The sequence below is a fragment of the Malus sylvestris genome, chromosome 11 (assembly GCF_916048215.2).
Source record: "Malus sylvestris chromosome 11, drMalSylv7.2, whole genome shotgun sequence".
Classification (NCBI taxonomy): Eukaryota; Viridiplantae; Streptophyta; class Magnoliopsida; order Rosales; family Rosaceae; genus Malus; species Malus sylvestris.
In genome coordinates this window covers 3,621,487-3,641,955 of record NC_062270.1, presented here as the reverse complement: position 1 = coordinate 3,641,955, position 20,469 = coordinate 3,621,487, and the positions used below count along the sequence as shown (strand labels likewise).

Sequence of the window (20,469 nt, the reverse complement as noted above, 5' to 3'; positions counted from 1 at the left end):
GTGATTAAAATAAGAATTAAACTTTTGAAACCGCACACATGCAAACTGATTTTTCTCTCTCAAAATACTTGAAAACCATTCTCTGTGTCATGGGCTGCTATAAGATTTTTCTCTCAAAAATTATTTCATAGACTAATAGCAACGTACAATTAGAATATCAATACACATGCCACATTAGAACAGAGAAAACGAAAACTGGGATTATGATGCAGACTCGTGAAAAAACCTAGAGCATGAAGTAATGTCTTTCCAAAACAAATGACACGCAACAACTTGAAATCCTTACTCATGCATATGCGGCAGCCATAAACAAAACCACAGAACCTACTTTAATGCATGATGCGCCCAAAACCCCGAACCCTATTGTGCTGCATTCGGTATTATATATGCTCTGTTTAATCCCGTGTGTGTTATGCGGCAACTCTAAAACCCTAACCTAATGCATCTATAAATAGACTGCAGTAGAAGACTTTAACTTGATTTCAAATTCCTTAAGATTGGAATGACATGTTACCAGATAAAAATTAAAACCAATAGGAATTATCAATATGCTAAAGGTGCAAATGTACAGATCAACAAGTAGTCTAGGAGCATGCGGCTAATTAAAAAGACATGGGCTTTTAATTAAGATAATGAAATCATAATTAAAATATCAAACTAATAAATATGAGAAGCCCAAACCTAAATAATCCATTTAACATAGACTTGGACTATATGAATGTATATGCATGTCAAATTTACCTGAGTGGATGTCTCTGAAACGCTTGTCATTTTGTGATCGAGAGCACGTGAGACAAACTTAGACTAAAATAGTTACAACTGAAATAAGCACTAGTCTAAGATTACAGACTCGTCGTTTTGTTTAGGAATAGCCAATTTTACATAACATTATCTATAACCGTTTATGCTCATACCCGCATAACCATTTACCCGTTAGGTAATTACCTAAATGGTTATACTCATACCATACCCATAACCGTTTATAAACGGTTAACTATACTCATAACTGCATACCTATTTAACCGTAACCGTTTAATACCCGTTTACCCATTTATCATTTTTAACCTGTTTATTTTTTTTACCATTACTCCATTTTCACCCCTCTACATGTTTTTTAACAACTTAAAAATTAAAAAAAAATTGTCATAAATTTTTTTTTTTACAATTAAACACCGTTATAGATACGTTCATCATATATTTCCATATTTTAATTTTTTAAGTCCTTATGTCATTCCAATAATTGAAATAATAGTTTACGGACGATATTTTTAACTGTTACCGATGAAGGTAAATATAATATTTGCTAAGTATTATTGGGTTACAAAAATTGTTTAGAAGGCATTTCTGTCAAAGCATTTATGTCAATTTCACGGTTACCCGCAAAGAATTTAAATTAATTTGGCCAATTCCTTGATGATGAGAATCATCATTCCTGTAGTAGTGTTATTGAGAGAATGATCAATGAATTCCTTACTAATTTATTGGGTGCTAAATATTATTGGATTGAGAACATAGTTTGTGTTAGTTTTACATATATAAAATAAATAGGTAAACGGTTACCCGTTTATAACCGTGGTTAATACTCATAACCGCCCATTTAAATTTCGAGGGTAAACGGTTATACCCATAATCGTTTATTTATCTAAACGGTTACCCATAACCGTAACCGTTTAATTTAAATGAGCGAATAACCGCGGTTACCCATAACCAATGGCTATTTGCCCATCCCTAAGCCCACCTCAGATTTCCAAATTCATAAATAATCTTTTTTATAAACTACATGATTAGTAATAATCTTCATAGAATAATGGTATATTAAAATGGTTTTTAATTATTTCAGTTTTTTTTGTTGCAATCATGTGAAAAGTCAGCGATTTTGGGATGGATGGATGAAGGACAAGAATACGTGTTGGGTAGACCACAAATGTTGGTTCAGAAGCCTGGAGCCAAAAGCCAACCCCATCTCGCTAACAAACCAAAACTTTGATCAGAAGAACTTACCCTCTTACCTTCATTCCGATTCTCTTTCTGCTTATTTGTTAAGTGCTTTTTTCTGCTTATTTGGTTTGTGCTCAATTTCTGGGTGGTTCTTCTTGATTTGCCCATCTTGCAGCTTCCGATCTTGTCCAAGTTTCAAGCTTTTTGTTTCAGTCAAAGCAGCCTGGGATTTTTCGGGTATGTCTCCTAAAGTTCGTATCTTTTTATTTGTATCTGTTGTTCTTTTTATCTGTTTTTCAAAACAAGAGTAAAGCTGCGTACGATAGTCCTTGTCTCAAACTTATTGGTTTGGGGTCGCAGTTCTTTTATCTTTTTGATAGTTTATTGATTAAATTTGAATTTTTTGATTGATGAACTAAGAATGTGATTATTGCCAATTTACAATCTTAATGAAAAGTTGTGACATAAATCAACAATTTCAATCAAGTAGTTGTATTTTGATGTTATTTATTTCTAGGCCAGATATCTGTTCTGCTTTCATATGGAGGACTCTGCGTAAAATCTCACATCGAAAATTTGACAAAATAAACTATAATATATAAGGAATGATCCGCCACTGATGCATTTTGTGATAAAACCCCACATCTATTGTGCCGGTAAAATACCAGTGTTGATTAGTAGTGGACCGATGGTCCGTCTCTCTGAAATGGGGTTTCTCACAAAAACAAGGAGTAAAGAAGAACATCCATTTATCTTTGTTGAATCTTTAAGTAGGAGGTAATTGGAATTAAGTTTAGTTACTGAGTGGAAATTGTAGATTGGCACTAAAGCTATGACATTTAGATAGGCGATTCGTGATTTGGGGCATCGCTTTGATCTCCTTCGAAGTATTTTGATGCATCCGGGATGCAGTTTCACTGTGTTACTCATCTGTTTATTTCGTATGTTTGATTGAATTGTTTATATATCGCTTCATAGTTCGCTCCATCGCTCTTGTTTGAATACCAACTGAAGTTTTTATTTACTTAACTAGCCAGGCACATTAGCTACATCCACTCCTGGATCCCGATTTGTCTTACTAATTGACAATGGGGGCTGTAGTGGGAAAGAGCGAAAATACTAGGAGGTTTTCGATACATGAAACGAAGCTAGAGGCCAAAATGGTCGAAGCTATGCAGCGCAGAGCAGCTAAAGGAAGTATTATGAAATCATTTAACAACCTCATCTTGAAGTTTCCGAAGATTGACGAGAGCTTCAGAAATTGCAAGGCTATTTTCGAGCAATTTGGTATGTATGGTATAGAGTTCTTGTTCAATTCTGTTCTAAATTTGTACTTTTCATGTCTGTTTAATTGGTAATTTGAGTACATTTTTCTTCTCGACAGATGAAGATTCGAATGGCATGATCGATCAAGAAGAGATGAAAAAGTGTTTCTATAAACTGGAAGTCTCTTTTACAGACGAGGAGATCGATGATCTCTTCGAGGCATGCGATATTAACGAGGATATGGGAATCAAGTTCAACGAGTTCATCGTTCTTATTTGCCTCGTTCATCTTCTCAAGGATGATAACAAAGCCGTTCACACTGTATCCAAACACGCATTCCTTGGTTATCTGTATTTTCTTTAAGCTTCCTTTTTTTTTTGTGTTCTTTTTCTCGTTCTGTGTTCCATGACTTTTGCTAGAAATTGCAACTGGGGTTGCCGGAAATGGAGGCCACATTCGAAACATTGGTAGATGCATTTGTGTTCTTGGATAAGAACAAGGATGGTTATGTCAGCAAGAGCGAGATGGTCGAGGCCATTAACGAAACTACGACAGGGGAACGTTCTTCCGGGCGAATAGCCATGAAAAGATTTGGTCAGCCTCTCTCTCTCTACACACATTATACACAAACACACCATTGCAAGCATACACATTACGGCATACATACAGATAATTTACGTCCATCTGTATGCATACAGATAATTTGTGTCCATCTGTATGCATTTGCGTGGACGTAGTACCAAGTAAAACTAGTGACTTAGTGAAAACGGAAGCCTGTAATTCGGTTTGTTCGTGTCTACGATGGTGGATTCTTATGAACTAGTTCATTTAGCTAAACGGTCTGAAGTAAGACGGTAGAGAAAATCCCTTTCTAATAATCTTGTTACTTCTATTGTTGCAGAAGAAATGGACTGGGATAAAAACGGAATGGTGAACTTCAAGGAGTTTCTATTTGCGTTTACTCGATGGATCGGCATTGACGATCTTGAGGACGAGGATGAAGACTGAACTGGGGGAATAGAAGGTTCGATGACTTATAATAACTGGTGCTTCTAGCAGGAAACACTTTAAGTGCTTTTTCAGGATTCACTTGTATTTTCATTGAGGATTTGGTTTCAAAAACATTCTTGCCAGAAGCGCTTTCAGCCTTTTTAAAAGCACTTCCAAACAATAGAGCTTGTAAAATGTTACAACGAGTCCTTCGTTGAGATCACCATGTAAATATTTCACTTGATAGTGCCTGCTCGTGTGTTATAAGCAGATTCACGGTGAATTTGTACACTCATCGACTTCGAACTGCAATAAAATCTCTCAAAGTTGTCAACCATTTGACGTTTCTAGACGATTTAAACCTTTTGAAATTGCTAGACTTAAACCTTTTGAAATTTGCTAGACAGTAAGGTTTTTCCTTTCTCCTCAGGGCAGTTTTTGGAGGAAGGCGTCTCATGTTTTACTAGTGGCCCACACCACATCGAAATTATATTTTTCAAGTTGCACGTCATAGATTATTCTTACAAAATATTAACCAAATCGGAAATATACGAGGCATTTAATAGGGTTCAAAAAATTGACAAATAATGTGTTCTAATAAACATTTTAATTCTTTCACGACAATTAAAAGAGCAAATATTATCGGATTAAATTGAATTTTTGCGGCCGGTTCACATTGTTTAAGGTGAACAAAATCAATCAAAAGCCGTGGGCGAATATAACTCAGCTTTTGTGACAAAACGCAATTGTTGAGCTTTTGCAAAACAAATTCGGTAACGCGAAAGTGCCACAAAGCATTCCACAATTCTCGGCCATAAATCGTCGCCAAAAATACAAGAAATGTTCAGAGCTCAGAGCTATTGGTGCAAGAAGCATGAAATATATGAGAAACTACGTTTTCACAAAGCAAACGAAGAACGCTTTAAATAAATCCAAATGCAATCTGGACAGTACAACATTACTCGAATTTTCGCCTCGCTAATCGCTATTCACATGCACACCATACCATAACTTGCTCACAGAAACCCGGAGACGGTAGCAAAACTGTCATTACATGCTTATAATAGTATAAGGACAGGCTTAGAGAGCTAATGCTCCCACCAAACTTCTAATGCAACATATAAAAAGCAAACCCGTAGTAATCAGACTGTCCTTTCCTATGCGATGCGCCAACCCTTGCCCCTGACCAGTAGGTACACACACTTGATATAGAAACAAGTAGAACTGGCACACGAGGGGTGTTGCCAGTGCCCCGATGGCAGTTGGAGGATTGGCTGACACAGCAACACGTGGCGTGGAAACCTCTGTTTACTGGCAGAAACTAACAAAACAAGCTCCAAGAGCCCTCCAAGAGTGGATCTATCACCCCCTGGTCTTGGCCCTCTTCATACCAAGACTGTTGTGGAAGGGTGACACTGAACCGGACATTGGAGAACCCTCCTCACGAAGTGTGCCATTGAGCATTGCCAACTCTCGCAGCTGCTGTTTCTTGTAAAAATCCTGAGATTCGTCCTGAAAATATACAGATATCATTCCAAGAAACAGTTAAGAGATTGTTTTGAAGACAAACTTTACAAGAGAGGTGATCGGGAAAACTTCTAATCAGAGAAGAGAATACATACCACAGGCCTGAGCAAATCTTCAAGTACCTCACGTGCTTGCAATAAACGAGTATCAATAATTTCAACTGGTAGTTCTGCCTCTACTAGAATATGAAGAGGTTCGTTCAGATGTTCATACCCTGGTTTTCCTCTCATCATTTCTTCCTTTAGAACAAAAATATGACAGTGGACTAACATTAGATTCACACAATGTGAACCAAAAGTAATGGAAACTGAATTTATTTACAGAATAATGTAAAAGATACTTGTTCAGAATTCCTTTGAATCCATGAATGCCAGATCAACTACAGAAATAGATGCATTCATATGTTAAAAATAAACTCATTATTACCTTAGTCGGATCCTTTATGCTACCACGTCCCCTGATCAGAACACGACATTCAGTAGTCACTTCCACCCGCTTAAGAGAGTTCCCTCTAGGGCCTAGCAACCGCCCAACAAAGTTATACTGCAACAAGGATTTGATGTCAGACAAACATAGAAAAGTACCCAGATAAATTAACAGAATTTAGTACTTCATCCATACATTAGGATATTTGTCAACTGGAATATCCACCCGGATTGTTCGCTTCACAATTAGACCAGATGAGCTACTTTGAGGACTCAGCCAGTTTTGGGTTGATGAAGACTGTAATAAACCTGACATCTGTACAGTATAATCCACAAAGGTTAAAACAACAATTTATTGTTTTTCATGATCATACGTATTCTACTCTACACATATGAGAACCATAAGGTATTGGTCTTTGAAGAACCTTCAAGATCCAAACAAATTCATAATGCATGCTTTGAACAATGTGATGAATAATTAAGTAGAAAAACAACTAAGTAGAAAAAGATTGTAGACCTTAGAATATACAATCGAAACAGAACATTGCCCGACTGTGAATGTAGAAAACAAAGCATTTCAAGGACTAAAAGTAAAATGAATACAACAAAAATAATATCATTCTACAATCACCCAGCAAATAAAGGCATGTGGTAGCTGAAATATTTCAAAACCATATCAACAAAGACCAAAAACTTGCCTTATATGGCAAGGTCAATTAACAAGCATAACCGAAGGGTCAGTACTCAAAACAAGAAAATTTGAACATCTCCTAGAGATTGTATAAACGCCTTTCAGTACTCTGCATTTGTAGTATGAATGCATCTTTATGCCAAATGTAAAATTTGATAATATGTTATAAAATCAAATTAAGTTCGTCTTGACAAAGACAGACAGAATGAAGAGAGAACCATCTTAATTGAAGTAGGATTCCAGAAGCAAAGCTAATTAGTATTGCTTGTTGATGTTAGCTTCAGACTACCTGTCTCAAAAGTGGCAATATAAATTGCAGCACCTAAACAAATCTTAAAGGTTAGCATGAGATGTAAAGGATCGTGTCAGCAATGCTTCTAGTAAAAGTAAAATTAGACAGAAAACAATGTTATGTTAAGTTAATAATTAATGGTTAGTATCCGTACTTCTGATTGAAAACGTGATGCCCATCCGTTCACATCAGCACCTCCATTTGAAAACATTCCTCTAGATGCCAGGGGGCTAGCAAGTTCAATCCCACTTTGACCTAAAACTGACGCATTCCCCAACAGTGTAGTTACACGCAATATTTCTGCTCCAAAAATGTCAATTTTCAAGAATAAGATGTACCAGTTAGCATTGGTTATAAGGTTAGTAGTCACCACAAAATGGAGAGACAACAAAGATTTTTTCCTGAGTCAGTTAAATCAATGCTTCCCCAAAGTAATAAAATTATTAAAAGAGTGTAAACTACCATTAAAGTAATGAAAAGTTAATAAAGAAAAGAAGCCTATTATTCGTAAGATAGTTATGAACACCATCACGAATCCTTAAAACTTAATTAATACAAACTACAGAAGCCGGAAACTTATACATGAGAACCCAAGTAACTAGAGGCACGAAACACCAGAAAAGAATACACGTCCACCAAACACCACCACTTGGCTGAGACGAGGTCATCAAACCACTTAAACCTGAGAAATCAATGTAAATATTACCAATCTAACAACAATAAGCAGAAACTTGGACTCCTCTGCGAGAGACGAAAAAAAAAGAGTACAATTACCTAGAAAGAAGTACTCCCAAAAGCGAAGCGAAAACTTATGGATCAAGCTATGTCCTCAGCTAGGAACTTGGTATCTAAATTTGCTAGTAATGGAATCCCAATATAAACTACGGGTCATAAATCTATACTTTAAAAAGGCTCATACCTTTTGGTTTGGACAGGTGGTCTTGTATTCTTTAGGCATCTGAAAAGGAAGGCCCCACCATAAATATCCAAAGACCATGGAACATTGTATGTATCACTTTACATAGGAGGACCAGGTTTATTTATTGTTATCCTCTAATTAATGTAAAAACACCCAAAACCTGTTATGTCAGCATTTTCCCACTGGTAAAGACAAGATATTGGTTTGTCCTCTTTTTCGGGTCTAAAAAATGAGACTTTCCTCAATCTTGAACTAAAAGACAAGGTTTGCAAGAGATACCGAGAACTAAAAGTAGAACACCAAGTCAGACTAAATAAGGCAACCTATATCCTACCTCTGTGGTATGTAAAGAACCTAGGAGCCAAAAGAGATGCAATGCAATGAAAAGAATTTCTAATCGATTAACATTGTAATCGAATTGTTTTTGCTTCATATGCAAAAGCAGTTGCTTGTGATATGTGCACCACCTCAATACTTTTCAGTTGTAATAAATTTTGAGATGGAATTGGCATTCCAAACTAATCAAGCAAGTGATGTCTTCAATAACTCTATCCCAGCCATGCAATACAACATCAGCTCGAGCTAAACGATATCAGGTGACGATTCGTGCAAACCCAACTCCAACAAATTGGATTAGCGGGACCATTAACATCTCTACGACCCTAGCGCGTACCACCAAGTTAAACTAAATACAAAGTGGGTTATCAAGTGTTTCGTAAATGCTTACTTAGCTTAATCATGTTAGATTAATAGGGTATGTACCTCAACAACCTGCAAAGTTACTCAAATCGAGTGAAATGAATTGTGATTCGGGTCGATCAGTTACTGATCGCAGAGCCTCCACATTTATACATGCATATATACCAATAAAATCAGTTCTTATAGACAAAGGCAAGCTCAATTCAAAGATCGAAACTGACCTTGGTTTAGTAACCTGTTGCAATTCGGCAGCACTGGCAAAAATGGACACAGCTTGTGACGCTCGCCAAGCAGCTCAGAAAGATATCTGCAACATATATATACATATATACACATCAATAAAACGACATCGATGAGGGTTCATACAAAATCGAGAAATCAAATTACGGTTTCATATTGAAGAGGAATCGAGAAACCGTGAACAGATCTAAAGGGGCATACTTTTCTTGCTCGGCGGCGACGAGAGCGGCGGAGGAGGAGGCGGAGCGAAGGCCGGAGAGGTGAGGGGAGTGAGGTGCCGACGGTGAAGGCGAGTAAGCCATGTACCTTCCACCGCCCGATGATGACATCATTTCCATAGCGCCTCTCAGCCGTCCGATCGTCTTCTTCTTCTTCTGGTCGTCGGAGGTGACTCTCTCTGTGTAGGTCTGAGGCCGGCTGGTGGGGCGATCGCGATTCCCGACCAGACGCTCTCTCTCTCTCTCTCTCCCTCCCTGAAATCTCTTTCAGTCCAGGTCTCAGCGTCGGTGGATTTTCATTTGTACTTGAACTGATTTTTTTTACTTTTTACCGTCGCCAGTACCACTATCACTACGCAGTAACTTTCTTTCTCTTGGGAAGTAAAAAAAATAAACTTTGGATCTAATTCAATTAATTACCTAGATGTTGATTTCTTAATTTTTTTAACCTAAAAATGAGTCATGAGATAAATCGGCCGCTACTCATCCGAAAATAATTATGCTTCATTTTTATATAGGTGACAGGTTTGAATAAATCATATACTAATTCTCTTTATTTGAAAATATAGAAAAATAGAGTCGGTATTTTTTTACCATGGCAACAACTGCAATCAGAGCCCTTACAAGAATAATCCGGGGCAAAAGTCTTCCCTGAAGAGCAATTATATTTTTCTAGTAATTATTATTGAATATAAACTCATATCATGATACGTGAACTTATCAATACTAATAGTCAACGATTACTGTATTAATAAACATCTTAACAGTCAACGATTTCAAAATCGCTCACTTAAACTAATTCTATTATTATTTTCACACCACTAAAATATTGGTTAGAGTTTAAATCTTCCGTACTCAAACTCTTAACTGTCTTTTATGAATTACTTTACTTGAGTGATATTAACTTAATTATTTTTTAATTTTTTAATTAAAAAGGATAAGTTCAAAAATTAACACGTTAAATTAACTTTTGGACGCAGAAGATCCAATCCGGAAGTTGGCAATAAATGGACACTTTAGTCTCAAGACTCTCAACCATGAAAACTTGAAACCTTGAGATGGCCACGTGTAACAATTCAGACCCACATTCTATTGACATTTCAATTTTTATTTTTTATTTTTATTTTTTATTTTTATATAGGGTCCTATCAATTCCCAACAGAATCCTAATAATCTGTAAATTGTGTCTGTTCATCGTATATTAATTTTTATCAGATACTGTTTGTGTTAAAATAAAAATATTTAAAATGATTTCTGACTGCAAAATGTATGATAAACAGAGACGATTCACAAATTTCTGAGATCTTCACAAAGAGGATCCGGCGAGAATCCGGATTCAATCAATTCTATGATATTTATGTTGCGTAAGGCAAATGAGTTTCCAAATTTCTGATATTTTAATATTGTAGCTATACATGATATTCCATACAAATTATGACAAAAAAAGCAAAATTATATGCAATAATACCATCCAATAATTCATTTTTTAAAGAAAAAAAAAACAATTTCATATTTTATAAGTAGGTATGTTTAGACTAATTAACGAAGATTTTTTGGCCAAGTTCTAGTCTTAATGTGTCATTCAATTATTTTATCAAACGATCATGATTTTGATCTCCGTAGGTTGTGTCGAATTTTCGCTTTAGTTCTCATAGTTTCCGCAATTTAAGGACATTAACTTAATTCCGTCAATAACTTAAATTGCGACAATTGAAACTACAAGAGCTAAAAATAACTTCACCCAAACGACATGGACCGAAATCATAGTTTAGCCACCCTACCATGCTCATTGTCATAATATTAGAAAAACTAATGAAAATGACTTAAAAATTTAACGATAAGAACTAAATAAAGAGTAAAATGAATAGTATCATGATTGATTTTTTTGTGTAAAAATGTGGTTTTTCGTTAAAGTTAACAGTACCGTGAGCTTTTCGTTAAAGTTCCCGTAATATTTGAACTTGATCATGGATAAAAGTCAAAACAATCACCATATGAAAGAGCAATTGCAGTAACCCTAGTTCTCAAGAAAACCGAATTTAACTGACAAACTACATCTCTATGCTTTGAAATTCTAACATACGAACTAAATTAAATCTTTTCGGTTTATATTTTTCCGAAAATTCCTACTATTTGGGCTCCAATGGTGACTTGTCTATAATCCAGAACCTGTTTTTCTTCGTAATACATGGCTGCAACTTCCACATCCTGTTGTGTTTGCTGCGCCGGAATCCAGAATTCAGATACCCAGATATGCTTGTAAGAAGTTGTAGATCGGTTAGCAGCTAAAGACTACACTCTGTACGTAGGCGGATCAAGAAAAGTCTGTTGTTTAGTCTGTGTGATCACGGAAGCGGATGATTTTGTTGATGAAGGATCTCTCACGGCGGTATCTGTTGAGGAATATAGAAACAAAACACGTGATTAACATCCTCGTGCGCGAAGTAACTAGGACAGCGTGAAACGAAAATTTCAGCGTGAACGCAGGGCACAAGAACATACATAACAAACGACGACATGCAGAAGCAAGCAACACCAATGGAAAAATGAACCAAAAAGGTCGGCAAGAAATTCTCCCGGTCCAGGAATACTCTCTCAGAAATAGTAGTTGTCATTCCCGAAAACAATAGCACCTTCCATCCTGAAGGTAAACATCTGTAAAAAGAAAACGTGGAAGAATCCTGTGGAGAGAGAAGAAATCAGTACTTACAAGGATAAAAACATCGATGAAACTTGCAAGAACAAAATAAATAACAGTGTACCTGGAAATGATGCTTGATGAATATCCCCGAGTAGATGATTCTCAGAATCATGTCTTTACCATGTCAAGAAAGCAGAGACTAGAACTGATAAACTTAAATGCCGTAACACATTATGGTAATCACTCTCTGATCAACCGCGCTTATGTAACATTTATTGTAGACAAAAAGTTAGATGAACATACTTGTGTATTGTGAGTTTTATACACAGTACATAGCACATGCAGCAACCTTATGTTCTTACTCTTCTAACAAAAATATTGCAGGTGCTATTTGTAAAAGAAAAACAAGCAGTTTCTTTAATTAAAAAAACACGAAAGAAACACAACGAACCTTAAGAAAACTGCCTAAACCAAGAAAAGGATACTTAATGAATTTGCCAAAATCAAGCCGACTGCACCAGCTGAGTTTATCAGCAGGATATTCAGCACTATATGTATGAATGCGAACAGAAACGACGACAGATTTGACTGTACGAGTTGCTTCTCCTTTGCAACGGCATGTAGAAATGCTTCAGAAGTTCCTGATGCAAAATCAAAGCACAATCTAAGTTCTCACTTGATACTTTTTAGGAAGAGCAATAAGATCTTTAAGTTATCACCAGGCCACCTATGACTGATTACATAGAAAGCGAATCAAATATCTGAAAAATATCAATGATCTAAAAGGGGTGCCAGCTCCAATGAAAAACCTTATTCGATTTGTCGATGGATGTGTGCACGATTTATTGTTTTACCAGATACCACCGTTTAGTTTCTTGGAACCTAGCAGCCTTACTACAACTTAATAGACAAGTATATCACTCATGAATCTTAGGTACTCATTTACTTTAAAATAAGGGAATTCATCATCCAAAGAGAAGTAGACTTCGAGGATTTCACAACCAATGAACTTGCTCAATCTTCCACTTATGTATTTGTTACTATGATTGGTAACTGACTAAAGAATTCAGAAAGTCCCTTGAAACCGAAAATATAAAAAGCGTGAGCCAATGAATTCGCTCAATCTTCCACTTATGTATTTGTTACTTTCTTTGTTTTGGTGGTTGCTATGTAAAACAGTTGCAAGTGAAAGACCATAATATATACACCTATGTATATTGACATGCAGAGCCAGAACATCACTCACCATTCATCGCCAAAACTATTATATAAAAGCAATAATATCGAAGGGCTGATGATGCTTCCCCATCACTCCAGTTCCGACCGTATAACAATCTGATGAGAGAATAAGAATAACTCGGGCCAAACACCATGAATACAAGACCTACAGGATATCCAAGCAATGTGAGAAAATCAGAACCTCAAACGCCATAAAACACATATACAATAAAATAATAAACCTCAACCTTCCTAAAAAAATACAAAATCACTTGATCACCAGGATTATCAAACGGTCACAGAGAAATAAAACTCACAGCCGTGGAAATCCCAAGCAGAGGGGGTCCTCTAATTTACTCATTTGGCCATAAAACCAAAGAACAATGTAAGTGTTCTCAATATCTTGATCTTGTCTGTTACAACATATTGACTTTGCAAATTTTTCTTTTTTTTCCAAAGATATTTCGAAGTTGTTTGAGTCCCTTGGACTCTGTTCATTGTAAATGACATATACTAATATTTGATCTATAGGACTAAGATGCTATTACAGTTCAACTACTTATGTACTTATTTACTTGCTGGATCAAGACTATGTACATACCTATTCACAATATAATTACTTGAATAAAACAGATAGAAAGAGGAAGTGGAAACACATCGCACCTATTAACAAAACCAACTTGAGGGCCTCAGTAAGGCTACTTCCTAACCGCCTGTCTTTATCAGGGTCTTTTCCTGTTGACGAAATTAGAAGAAAATTAAAGTTTGTAAGCACTGAACCCTGTACAATGTAATTTTATTTTAAGCAGCAAGCACAATGGCAATTGACTTCAAGATAGTATAATTTTGGACTCTTAATGGAACCATGGAGAAGCACCATGGATACAAAACCAATTTGAAATGTGAACTGAATGTGGAGATCATCTGTAACTCGAATGGCTAAAAACAAAACGCAGAAAGAGGCTAACTCAAATTAAAGACAACACTGTATCCTGCATAAAAAAAATAAAAATAAACCATAAAGGAAATAGAGGAGAAAAGTAAACCTGATGCAGACCTTGCAAATGTAGCATAGGAACTTTCTTCAAAAGGAAGAAACACCATCCTGACCACTAGGCTCCCTGATATGCAATAAATTAAAAAAAAAATTAAAAATAAAAAAAGTAAATCCAAAATTAATGCCATATTTCTCTATCGAAGTAGTCTCAGAGCAAAATCAGCTCTTATTGTGATAAGTGACCATGACTAAATTTCTGGACCAGATAATTACCTAATTTATCCACAAGCCCATACACAGCTTGGTTATAATATGTCGCCCACCATAAAAGGATAAGACTTTGTCCTTCTTGAAGGATCAACTTCACAAAGGATTGAAGCGTAAACAGCTTACACATGTCTGACAGCTCCCTATCATAATCCTTCTTATTCTTTACACTGAAAACATCAAGCAATCAACTAAAGCACATTGATAATAAACACAAGATTAATTAGAAAGATTTGCTTATCGAAGTATCCTTTCTGCTAAGCCAACCGGTTGTAATTTCAATACATATGAATAAGACAAAAAATACTGACGAATGAAGAATATACAAATGATAATATTCCACTCAACTACACAAGTACACAATTTTGATGATTCAGAACTTAAATGTAATATACAACTAGCTACCATGAAAACCATTCATCGTCAACATAAGGCATTGTTGCCTAAATGCCTCCAGATAAGCCCAGGACCAACAAGAACATTCTACATAAGAGTCTTGCCAAAAATAAATAATTTGTTTTTTCTGTAGTCAAATACAACAAATACCGTGATGACCACAAGAGCCACCATATCTTATGCATTCCTATATTTCTTCATGAGAAAAATCCATTCTAAAAGAGATTGCAACCACACTTCATCTCAACAATTCTCTCCGTCTTGGTATAACCGAAAAATGCTAATTTATCATCCTACAAAAAGCAAAGTAATGTAAAGCTAGAAGTAAATACAAAATACCTGAAGGGGAAAAGAGCAGTACTTCTACATGCAGCAAAAAAGAGGAAGTAGACCCAATAACCTAGGAACAAGCACACTCCATAGGCAGTTTGTGACAATGTAAATACAATTGCTTTCTCCTGCAACCAAGCAATTGACCGTTCGTAATTAGAAGTGGAACTAATGCCATAAACCAAATAATCTATTAGTTTTATTTTGAGTTAAAGTGGATAAAATATTATAACTACCAAATAAGTAAACAACCGGTACTAAACAAATATTTCCAACCTACAAAGAGATTAACTACATGTCATAAAACAAATGGAAATGGTGAATTATATAATGGAATGCTGCTCACGTGCTCATGTCATCACATCCAGGTCCCAAGGTCGACTGATAACCACCCTTAAGTAGGTTTGATTAGAAGCATCACTTCTAACTGTACAACTCGATTCCTATATGTAATTGCTCATTTTATTATCGCCTCCCTGTTCCAGAAATTAAATCCTTACCAAGAGAGGACTTCAGTGGTTTTTCTAGCCTTATATGCTGGGCTATGGAGAAGTGCCTACATTCATTATTAATCTGTTACTATAGTATAATTACAGTTTATTTCCTCATTGTCCTTTAACATGGATAATGGGTTAATAAGTTACTACAAGATTTGTTCCATGTTCAGTAACCAATAAGATGGTTCCACTAAACCATAACCCTACTGGTTAAGGAAGCAAAGTGCATCACCACATGAAAGCAAACTACAAAAGGGAAGCAAATAAGATCAACACAACACTGCTTCACAGGTGCATATGACAAAACGAACATGTTAAGAAATAATCATGATTGCCAAAATAATTTGATTAAGGCTCTTACCATGTCAGTTTGCTTGACAATGAGAATGAACATCGTTATGCACCGGAAAAGAGTGGCAACTGTTTCAACTACTAGCCTTAATTTAAGCAAAAGCAAGTTCTGGGAAAGGATATACAAGGGTTCTGCCAAAAGTTCAAAAATACATGCAAGGCCTGCCACATGAAAATGTTGTGTCAGCGACACATTAAAATGAAAACTGAAATAAGGAATCCAATCAAGCAAGGTGAAAAGGTTTATGATTTTCATAAACAGATTTTACTTGTAAAAGTACTGAACCAATACTAATGATTCAAAAATCACAATTGGACTTGAAAACCAAACATATACCCTATTCTCAAATGCTTTGTAAATGAGTAAAATTATAAGTGAAAAATCTCCATAATTGAAGAGAAGCAACAGCAACAACATATAAATTTTTCAAACAGAAAACAAGATATAGCAATGTACCATTAATTAAGATCGCTTGTCCATATGGATTAGAAAAGCTTAAGTCTTTATTCCAGAAGACAACAGTGCACGCTGCAACAGTAAGAAGAATTCCACATGGGGGAATCAACCAAGCAAATTTCATTATCTTTGCTATATTTTCTTCTGTCGACGCACCATCACTGTAGCATAATACATAAGAATTACAGCTCCTTAGTTAGTACAAATAAATGCATTTCTATGAGAACGAAGAAAGCACCGTTTCATGTCTGCGCGCAGGCATGCTCGCCGAACTCCCTCCCGACTCAGAAACAATACACAGGTGACAAAAAGAGGAAATTGTACTCCATAAAGCTGCATCAAAAGAGAGAAAATTGTACAAAAGTAAGCTCACACTGAAACTATTTTATCGTTTCCAATCAAACAGAAACCAAACCCAATCATTACCGACAACAATAACACAACCTCCAAGCATATAAGCCTCACACTTGATTGGACTGGATTGCTAGAGTTTTGGTACAGTATGAGATTGGACTATCACACAATCCAGTTGTAGAACAAATAACAAACTAAAATCCATAAATTTTCCATGTGGACTATTCTGCACATCCGAAGCATAAGCCAAAAAGATATAGAAACATGCGAAAGTGAGCTCACAATTAGACCGCTATGGTTTCCCAATCAAATGGAAACTAAAAACCAATCATCCAATTCAGTTGTAGAGCAAATAACAACCAAAAGTATAAATCTTTCATGTGGGTTATTGCTCAATTTGATTGAAGAACAATTAACAAGCTAAAGTTTACAAATTTTCCGCGTGGGTTATCGCGAAATCCGAATCAGAAACCGAAAAGATATCAAAAGATGCAAAGTAGACAAAAATCTAATGCAAAATATTAGAAACGCAGTAAGATATGGAGAAATTTGAAGAGAGATTGTTACCGCAAAGTCCTCGACTGAGAGGTGTCTGACGATCCACGCATTGAATATGAATGGGATTCCCCTCGACAAGAATTGGGTAGCTGGTTAAATTATCAATTTACATCGATCATCTTCAACCTTGGGTTAGTGAGAGAGAGAGAGAGAGAGAGATAGAGAGAGAGGGAGATTGGGGAAGAGAGACTGACCGAGTAAGTACTTGAAGGTGCGAGAGAAGCTGCTGTCACTGAATTGTTGAGATTGGGATCCAACCGGCGAAGAATTTGACATTGATTTTTCTGGCGGTTAGGGAGAGTGAGAAAAGTTGTCGCCGTCGGCGACGCGGTGGCTCGCGGGGTTGATCAGTGGGAAGGCTTCAGTGGCTGCTGCCTGCTTGGTCCTTTTGTTTTTCTTACAAGTTTGTATTTTTAATGTTCAATTTAATTTAGTTAAGTAAAACTCCCTCAAAAGTGAACCTGTCGATCACCGTCTTTCATTTCACAGACGTTAATTATCGTGTCAATATAATAAAATACTTTGTCAGGAACATAGAGTGAAGAGAGTCTATAAAGAGTTCAACTTTTAAAAGAGTCAATTAACGTTGTTTATCCTTAACAGTTGTCGTTTCAAAATACGAAATATTAATTAAGATAAAGGAAAAGCTATATGGTGACTAATTTTGGTTCCTATGGTTTAAATTTAACTTACACGTTAACTCAAAAATTGATTAGGTCCATCAATTTAATGAAGAGTAATGCTATACTTATCAATCATTGTGGAACAAAAAAATGCACAAGGTGGACAGTAAATATTACAACCATTCCCACCAATAGCGTGTAAATTGGTAATTTTTGCAATCGTCGAAATTTTAGTCAATGTTGAAGATAAAAGACGAATTAGTTCTTAACAAAACTTGTATCTTTCCAATCCCAGTGGATATTCGAATGGATATATTAGTTGGACAAAAGATGTAACAAGTAAAACTATTGAATAAAGTAAATTAAATCATGGTAAAATTTGACGTCTCGCAACACATTGTGGACAATGAGGATTGGGGTTCAAAGCCGAAAGAAGAACTTCCATTTGACACAGAAGGCGAAAACAATTTTTTTTTTTAAATTAGCGATGTTAAAATCACGTGAGGATTAAACAAAAAATATCAAAATTTTGTTTTGTTAAATAGTTTTTCACTCTCTTTTGATTGAAAAAGAAGTTTCTGTTAATATGTAGTTTAAATTTGGATAAAAAAAAAAAAAGGTCGTACCCAGTGCATAAGGCTCCCGCTTTACGCAGGGTCTGGGAGAGGTGAATGTCGGGTTCAAATATCTTTACATTTAAGTTTTAAATCCTTTATTACAAGTGTTTAAATACGAATTATAATATTTTGCATAGTAAAATATATTTTGAAGAACATGAATATGATAGTTTGTCATAGTAGTAAGAGAAATAAAAGTAAAACTAACAAAAATGATTGAAATTCTTGGGGTGCCAGAAAGTCATGCGTGACTTTCTGCCACCCTCAACAATTTGAATCATTTTTGTACATTTTTCTTTTATTTCTCGTACCACTACGACAAACTATCATATTCATATTCTTCAAAATATATTTTTCTGTATGTGGAGCCCGACTCATTTTCTAAGCACTCGGGAGTCCGCCTCGTTTTGCATGTTCACAGCCTACTTCATCTTATGTGCCTAGGTTTGCCTCGTTATGCAAGTGAGGTGTCTACATCATTTTGTGTGCCATAAGCCCGCTCTTTTTGCATCCACGGAACCTGCATTGTTTGCCACATCATCATTTAACAGCCAAATTAACAAAAAACCTGACAGAGGTCTCACATTGCATCGAATTCATAAGTTGAGGAATGACATTTCAATGTTTAAAACATGATGTATGAAATTGTGGTTTGACTCAAAGTTGAAGTAGTTTTGTATAATTTGCCAAATTTTTTTATTTATTTTCCAAACACTTGTATTATAACACTTGTTGTAACCGACTGTATTCTCAACAAACTGAAAATTTTCTCAATACGTTAGAGCTCAATTGCTCTACTTACCACTCAATGCCGATGGTGTTAGGTTTTGAGAAGTCTTTGTAGAATGATGGATCATAGAACTTGATGGAGTAGGGGAGAATACGATGGACGTTGTACTTAGGTAGATGATATTGCATTTACATTTTATGAATCTTTTGATAAGGTGGTTGTTATGCAGTATGCCAAATTAAATGTATAAATTGGAGGCTAAGAAATATGTGTAGTTTTACATATCAATACTCGGTAAATATTGCTCAACAATTCCAACAAATTACAATAGCCAAAGTACAATAGCCAAAGTACAAAAGTGACTTATCCGAAATAGATTTACGATCACTCCGATGTATCTGTCCAATAATGTATTATTGAATGAGAAGTTTTATTTATTTTTTTATTTTTGAATAAACGATATTATTTACATTAAAGAATGAGATAGTGAGCTAAGTCTTATAATCAACTTTAAATGAGAAGTTTTAAATTCAAATATCATGATGACGATATCAATTTATTCATCAACATTCTTAATGTAAATGTCGCTGTATAAAAAATGAAAAAGAAAGTAAGATGGGCCTTTTTTATGTAATTGGAGGAAGGGGTGGGTTCAAAAAATCGAAAAAAAACCATAACTAACACCGAACCGAAAAAAAAAAAACCGAAAAAGGAAAAATCAAACCGAACCGAACCCTAGTGGTTCAGTTTTGGTTTTGGAAGTTCGGAAATCGAACCAAACTGAATCCCTTTACACTTTATGGATGTATGCCCATTATGTTTCTTTTGTCAAACTTTGTAGCCAAGTTCCAAACTAAGCCTTCAAGGAGCATATTTAGTTCAACTAGGGAGGATATTCCATTGGTTATAGAAGAAAGTTTTGGAAGGATTTAGAACTTGGAATAACTTCTTTATTTGTTTGCTTTTGGAATGGGTACAATTATAATTTTTCTTTGCAATTGAGATTGCTGATTGAATATGATTAGTTTATACGATCTTGTATATGTACAACTACTTTCTCACTTTCTCTATTTTCTTATTATTAGTCTACCAGTGCAAGCATCTCTTCTAAATTTCATATTAAAAATAGATTAAATTTTATAAAATAAAAAAAAATTAAAAAAATCGAAAACAAGTCGAAACCGAACAAAAAAAATAAAACCGGAAAAAAAAAAATTCAAACCAAACC

The 20,469-nt window shown here is 35.5% G+C and overlaps 3 protein-coding genes across 4 annotated transcripts; 1 reads left to right on the top strand and 2 right to left on the bottom strand.

Moving 5' to 3' along the window:
• Window positions 1-1,872: 1,872 nt before the first annotated feature.
• LOC126588997 (probable calcium-binding protein CML21) lies at window positions 1,873-4,531 on the top strand. Of its 2 annotated transcripts, none has more exons than XM_050254168.1 (5): window positions 1,873-2,175; window positions 2,972-3,225; window positions 3,323-3,525; window positions 3,624-3,798; window positions 4,106-4,531. In XM_050254168.1, the coding sequence occupies exons 2-5, from the start codon at window positions 3,027-3,029 to the stop codon at window positions 4,210-4,212; spliced, it is 684 nt and encodes a 227-aa protein (XP_050110125.1). In that variant the 5' UTR covers window positions 1,873-2,175; window positions 2,972-3,026; the 3' UTR covers window positions 4,213-4,531. The 2 variants fall into 2 exon arrangements, with proteins under 2 accessions (XP_050110125.1, XP_050110124.1); XM_050254167.1 differs by having other exon boundaries at window positions 1,874-2,175; window positions 2,976-3,225.
• Window positions 4,532-5,090: 559 nt separating this feature from the next.
• LOC126588996 (KH domain-containing protein At5g56140-like) lies at window positions 5,091-9,493 on the bottom strand. The gene is made up of 7 exons (XM_050254166.1): window positions 9,189-9,493; window positions 8,969-9,054; window positions 7,284-7,429; window positions 6,343-6,462; window positions 6,148-6,264; window positions 5,817-5,960; window positions 5,091-5,706 (listed from the first exon to the last, which is right to left on the bottom strand). The coding sequence occupies exons 1-7, from the start codon at window positions 9,323-9,325 to the stop codon at window positions 5,557-5,559; spliced, it is 900 nt and encodes a 299-aa protein (XP_050110123.1). The 5' UTR covers window positions 9,326-9,493; the 3' UTR covers window positions 5,091-5,556.
• A 1,643-nt stretch (window positions 9,494-11,136) lies between these two features.
• LOC126588995 (uncharacterized) lies at window positions 11,137-17,680 on the bottom strand. The gene is made up of 14 exons (XM_050254165.1): window positions 17,466-17,680; window positions 17,281-17,360; window positions 16,598-16,692; window positions 16,360-16,520; window positions 15,913-16,064; window positions 15,064-15,182; window positions 14,335-14,498; window positions 14,111-14,185; window positions 13,728-13,799; window positions 13,093-13,230; window positions 12,332-12,487; window positions 11,968-12,020; window positions 11,708-11,886; window positions 11,137-11,598 (listed from the first exon to the last, which is right to left on the bottom strand). The coding sequence occupies exons 1-14, from the start codon at window positions 17,545-17,547 to the stop codon at window positions 11,538-11,540; spliced, it is 1,587 nt and encodes a 528-aa protein (XP_050110122.1). The 5' UTR covers window positions 17,548-17,680; the 3' UTR covers window positions 11,137-11,537.
• Between the last annotated feature and the right edge of the window lie 2,789 nt (window positions 17,681-20,469).

Excerpts from the sequence above, each read along its gene's own strand:
- LOC126588996 (XM_050254166.1), bottom strand. The coding sequence starts at position 9,325 with ATGGAAATGATGTCATCATCGGGCGGTGGAAGGTACATGGCTTACTCG. Across the intron at positions 9,055-9,188 it reads GTCGCCGCCGAGCAAGAAAA|ATATCTTTCTGAGCTGCTTG; the intron begins GTATGCCCCTTT and ends TATATGTTGCAG. Across the intron at positions 7,430-8,968 it reads CAACAGGTTACTAAACCAAG|AAATATTGCGTGTAACTACA; the intron begins GTCAGTTTCGAT and ends TTTTTGGAGCAG.
- LOC126588997 (XM_050254168.1), top strand. The coding sequence starts at position 3,027 with ATGGGGGCTGTAGTGGGAAAGAGCGAAAATACTAGGAGGTTTTCGATA. Across the intron at positions 3,226-3,322 it reads GGCTATTTTCGAGCAATTTG|ATGAAGATTCGAATGGCATG; the intron begins GTATGTATGGTA and ends TCTTCTCGACAG. Across the intron at positions 3,526-3,623 it reads ATAACAAAGCCGTTCACACT|AAATTGCAACTGGGGTTGCC; the intron begins GTATCCAAACAC and ends GACTTTTGCTAG.
- LOC126588995 (XM_050254165.1), bottom strand. The coding sequence starts at position 17,547 with ATGTCAAATTCTTCGCCGGTTGGATCCCAATCTCAACAATTCAGTGAC. Across the intron at positions 11,887-11,967 it reads TCATCAAGCATCATTTCCAG|GATTCTTCCACGTTTTCTTT; the intron begins GTACACTGTTAT and ends CTCTCTCCACAG. Across the intron at positions 11,599-11,707 it reads TGCATGTCGTCGTTTGTTAT|ATACCGCCGTGAGAGATCCT; the intron begins GTATGTTCTTGT and ends ATTCCTCAACAG.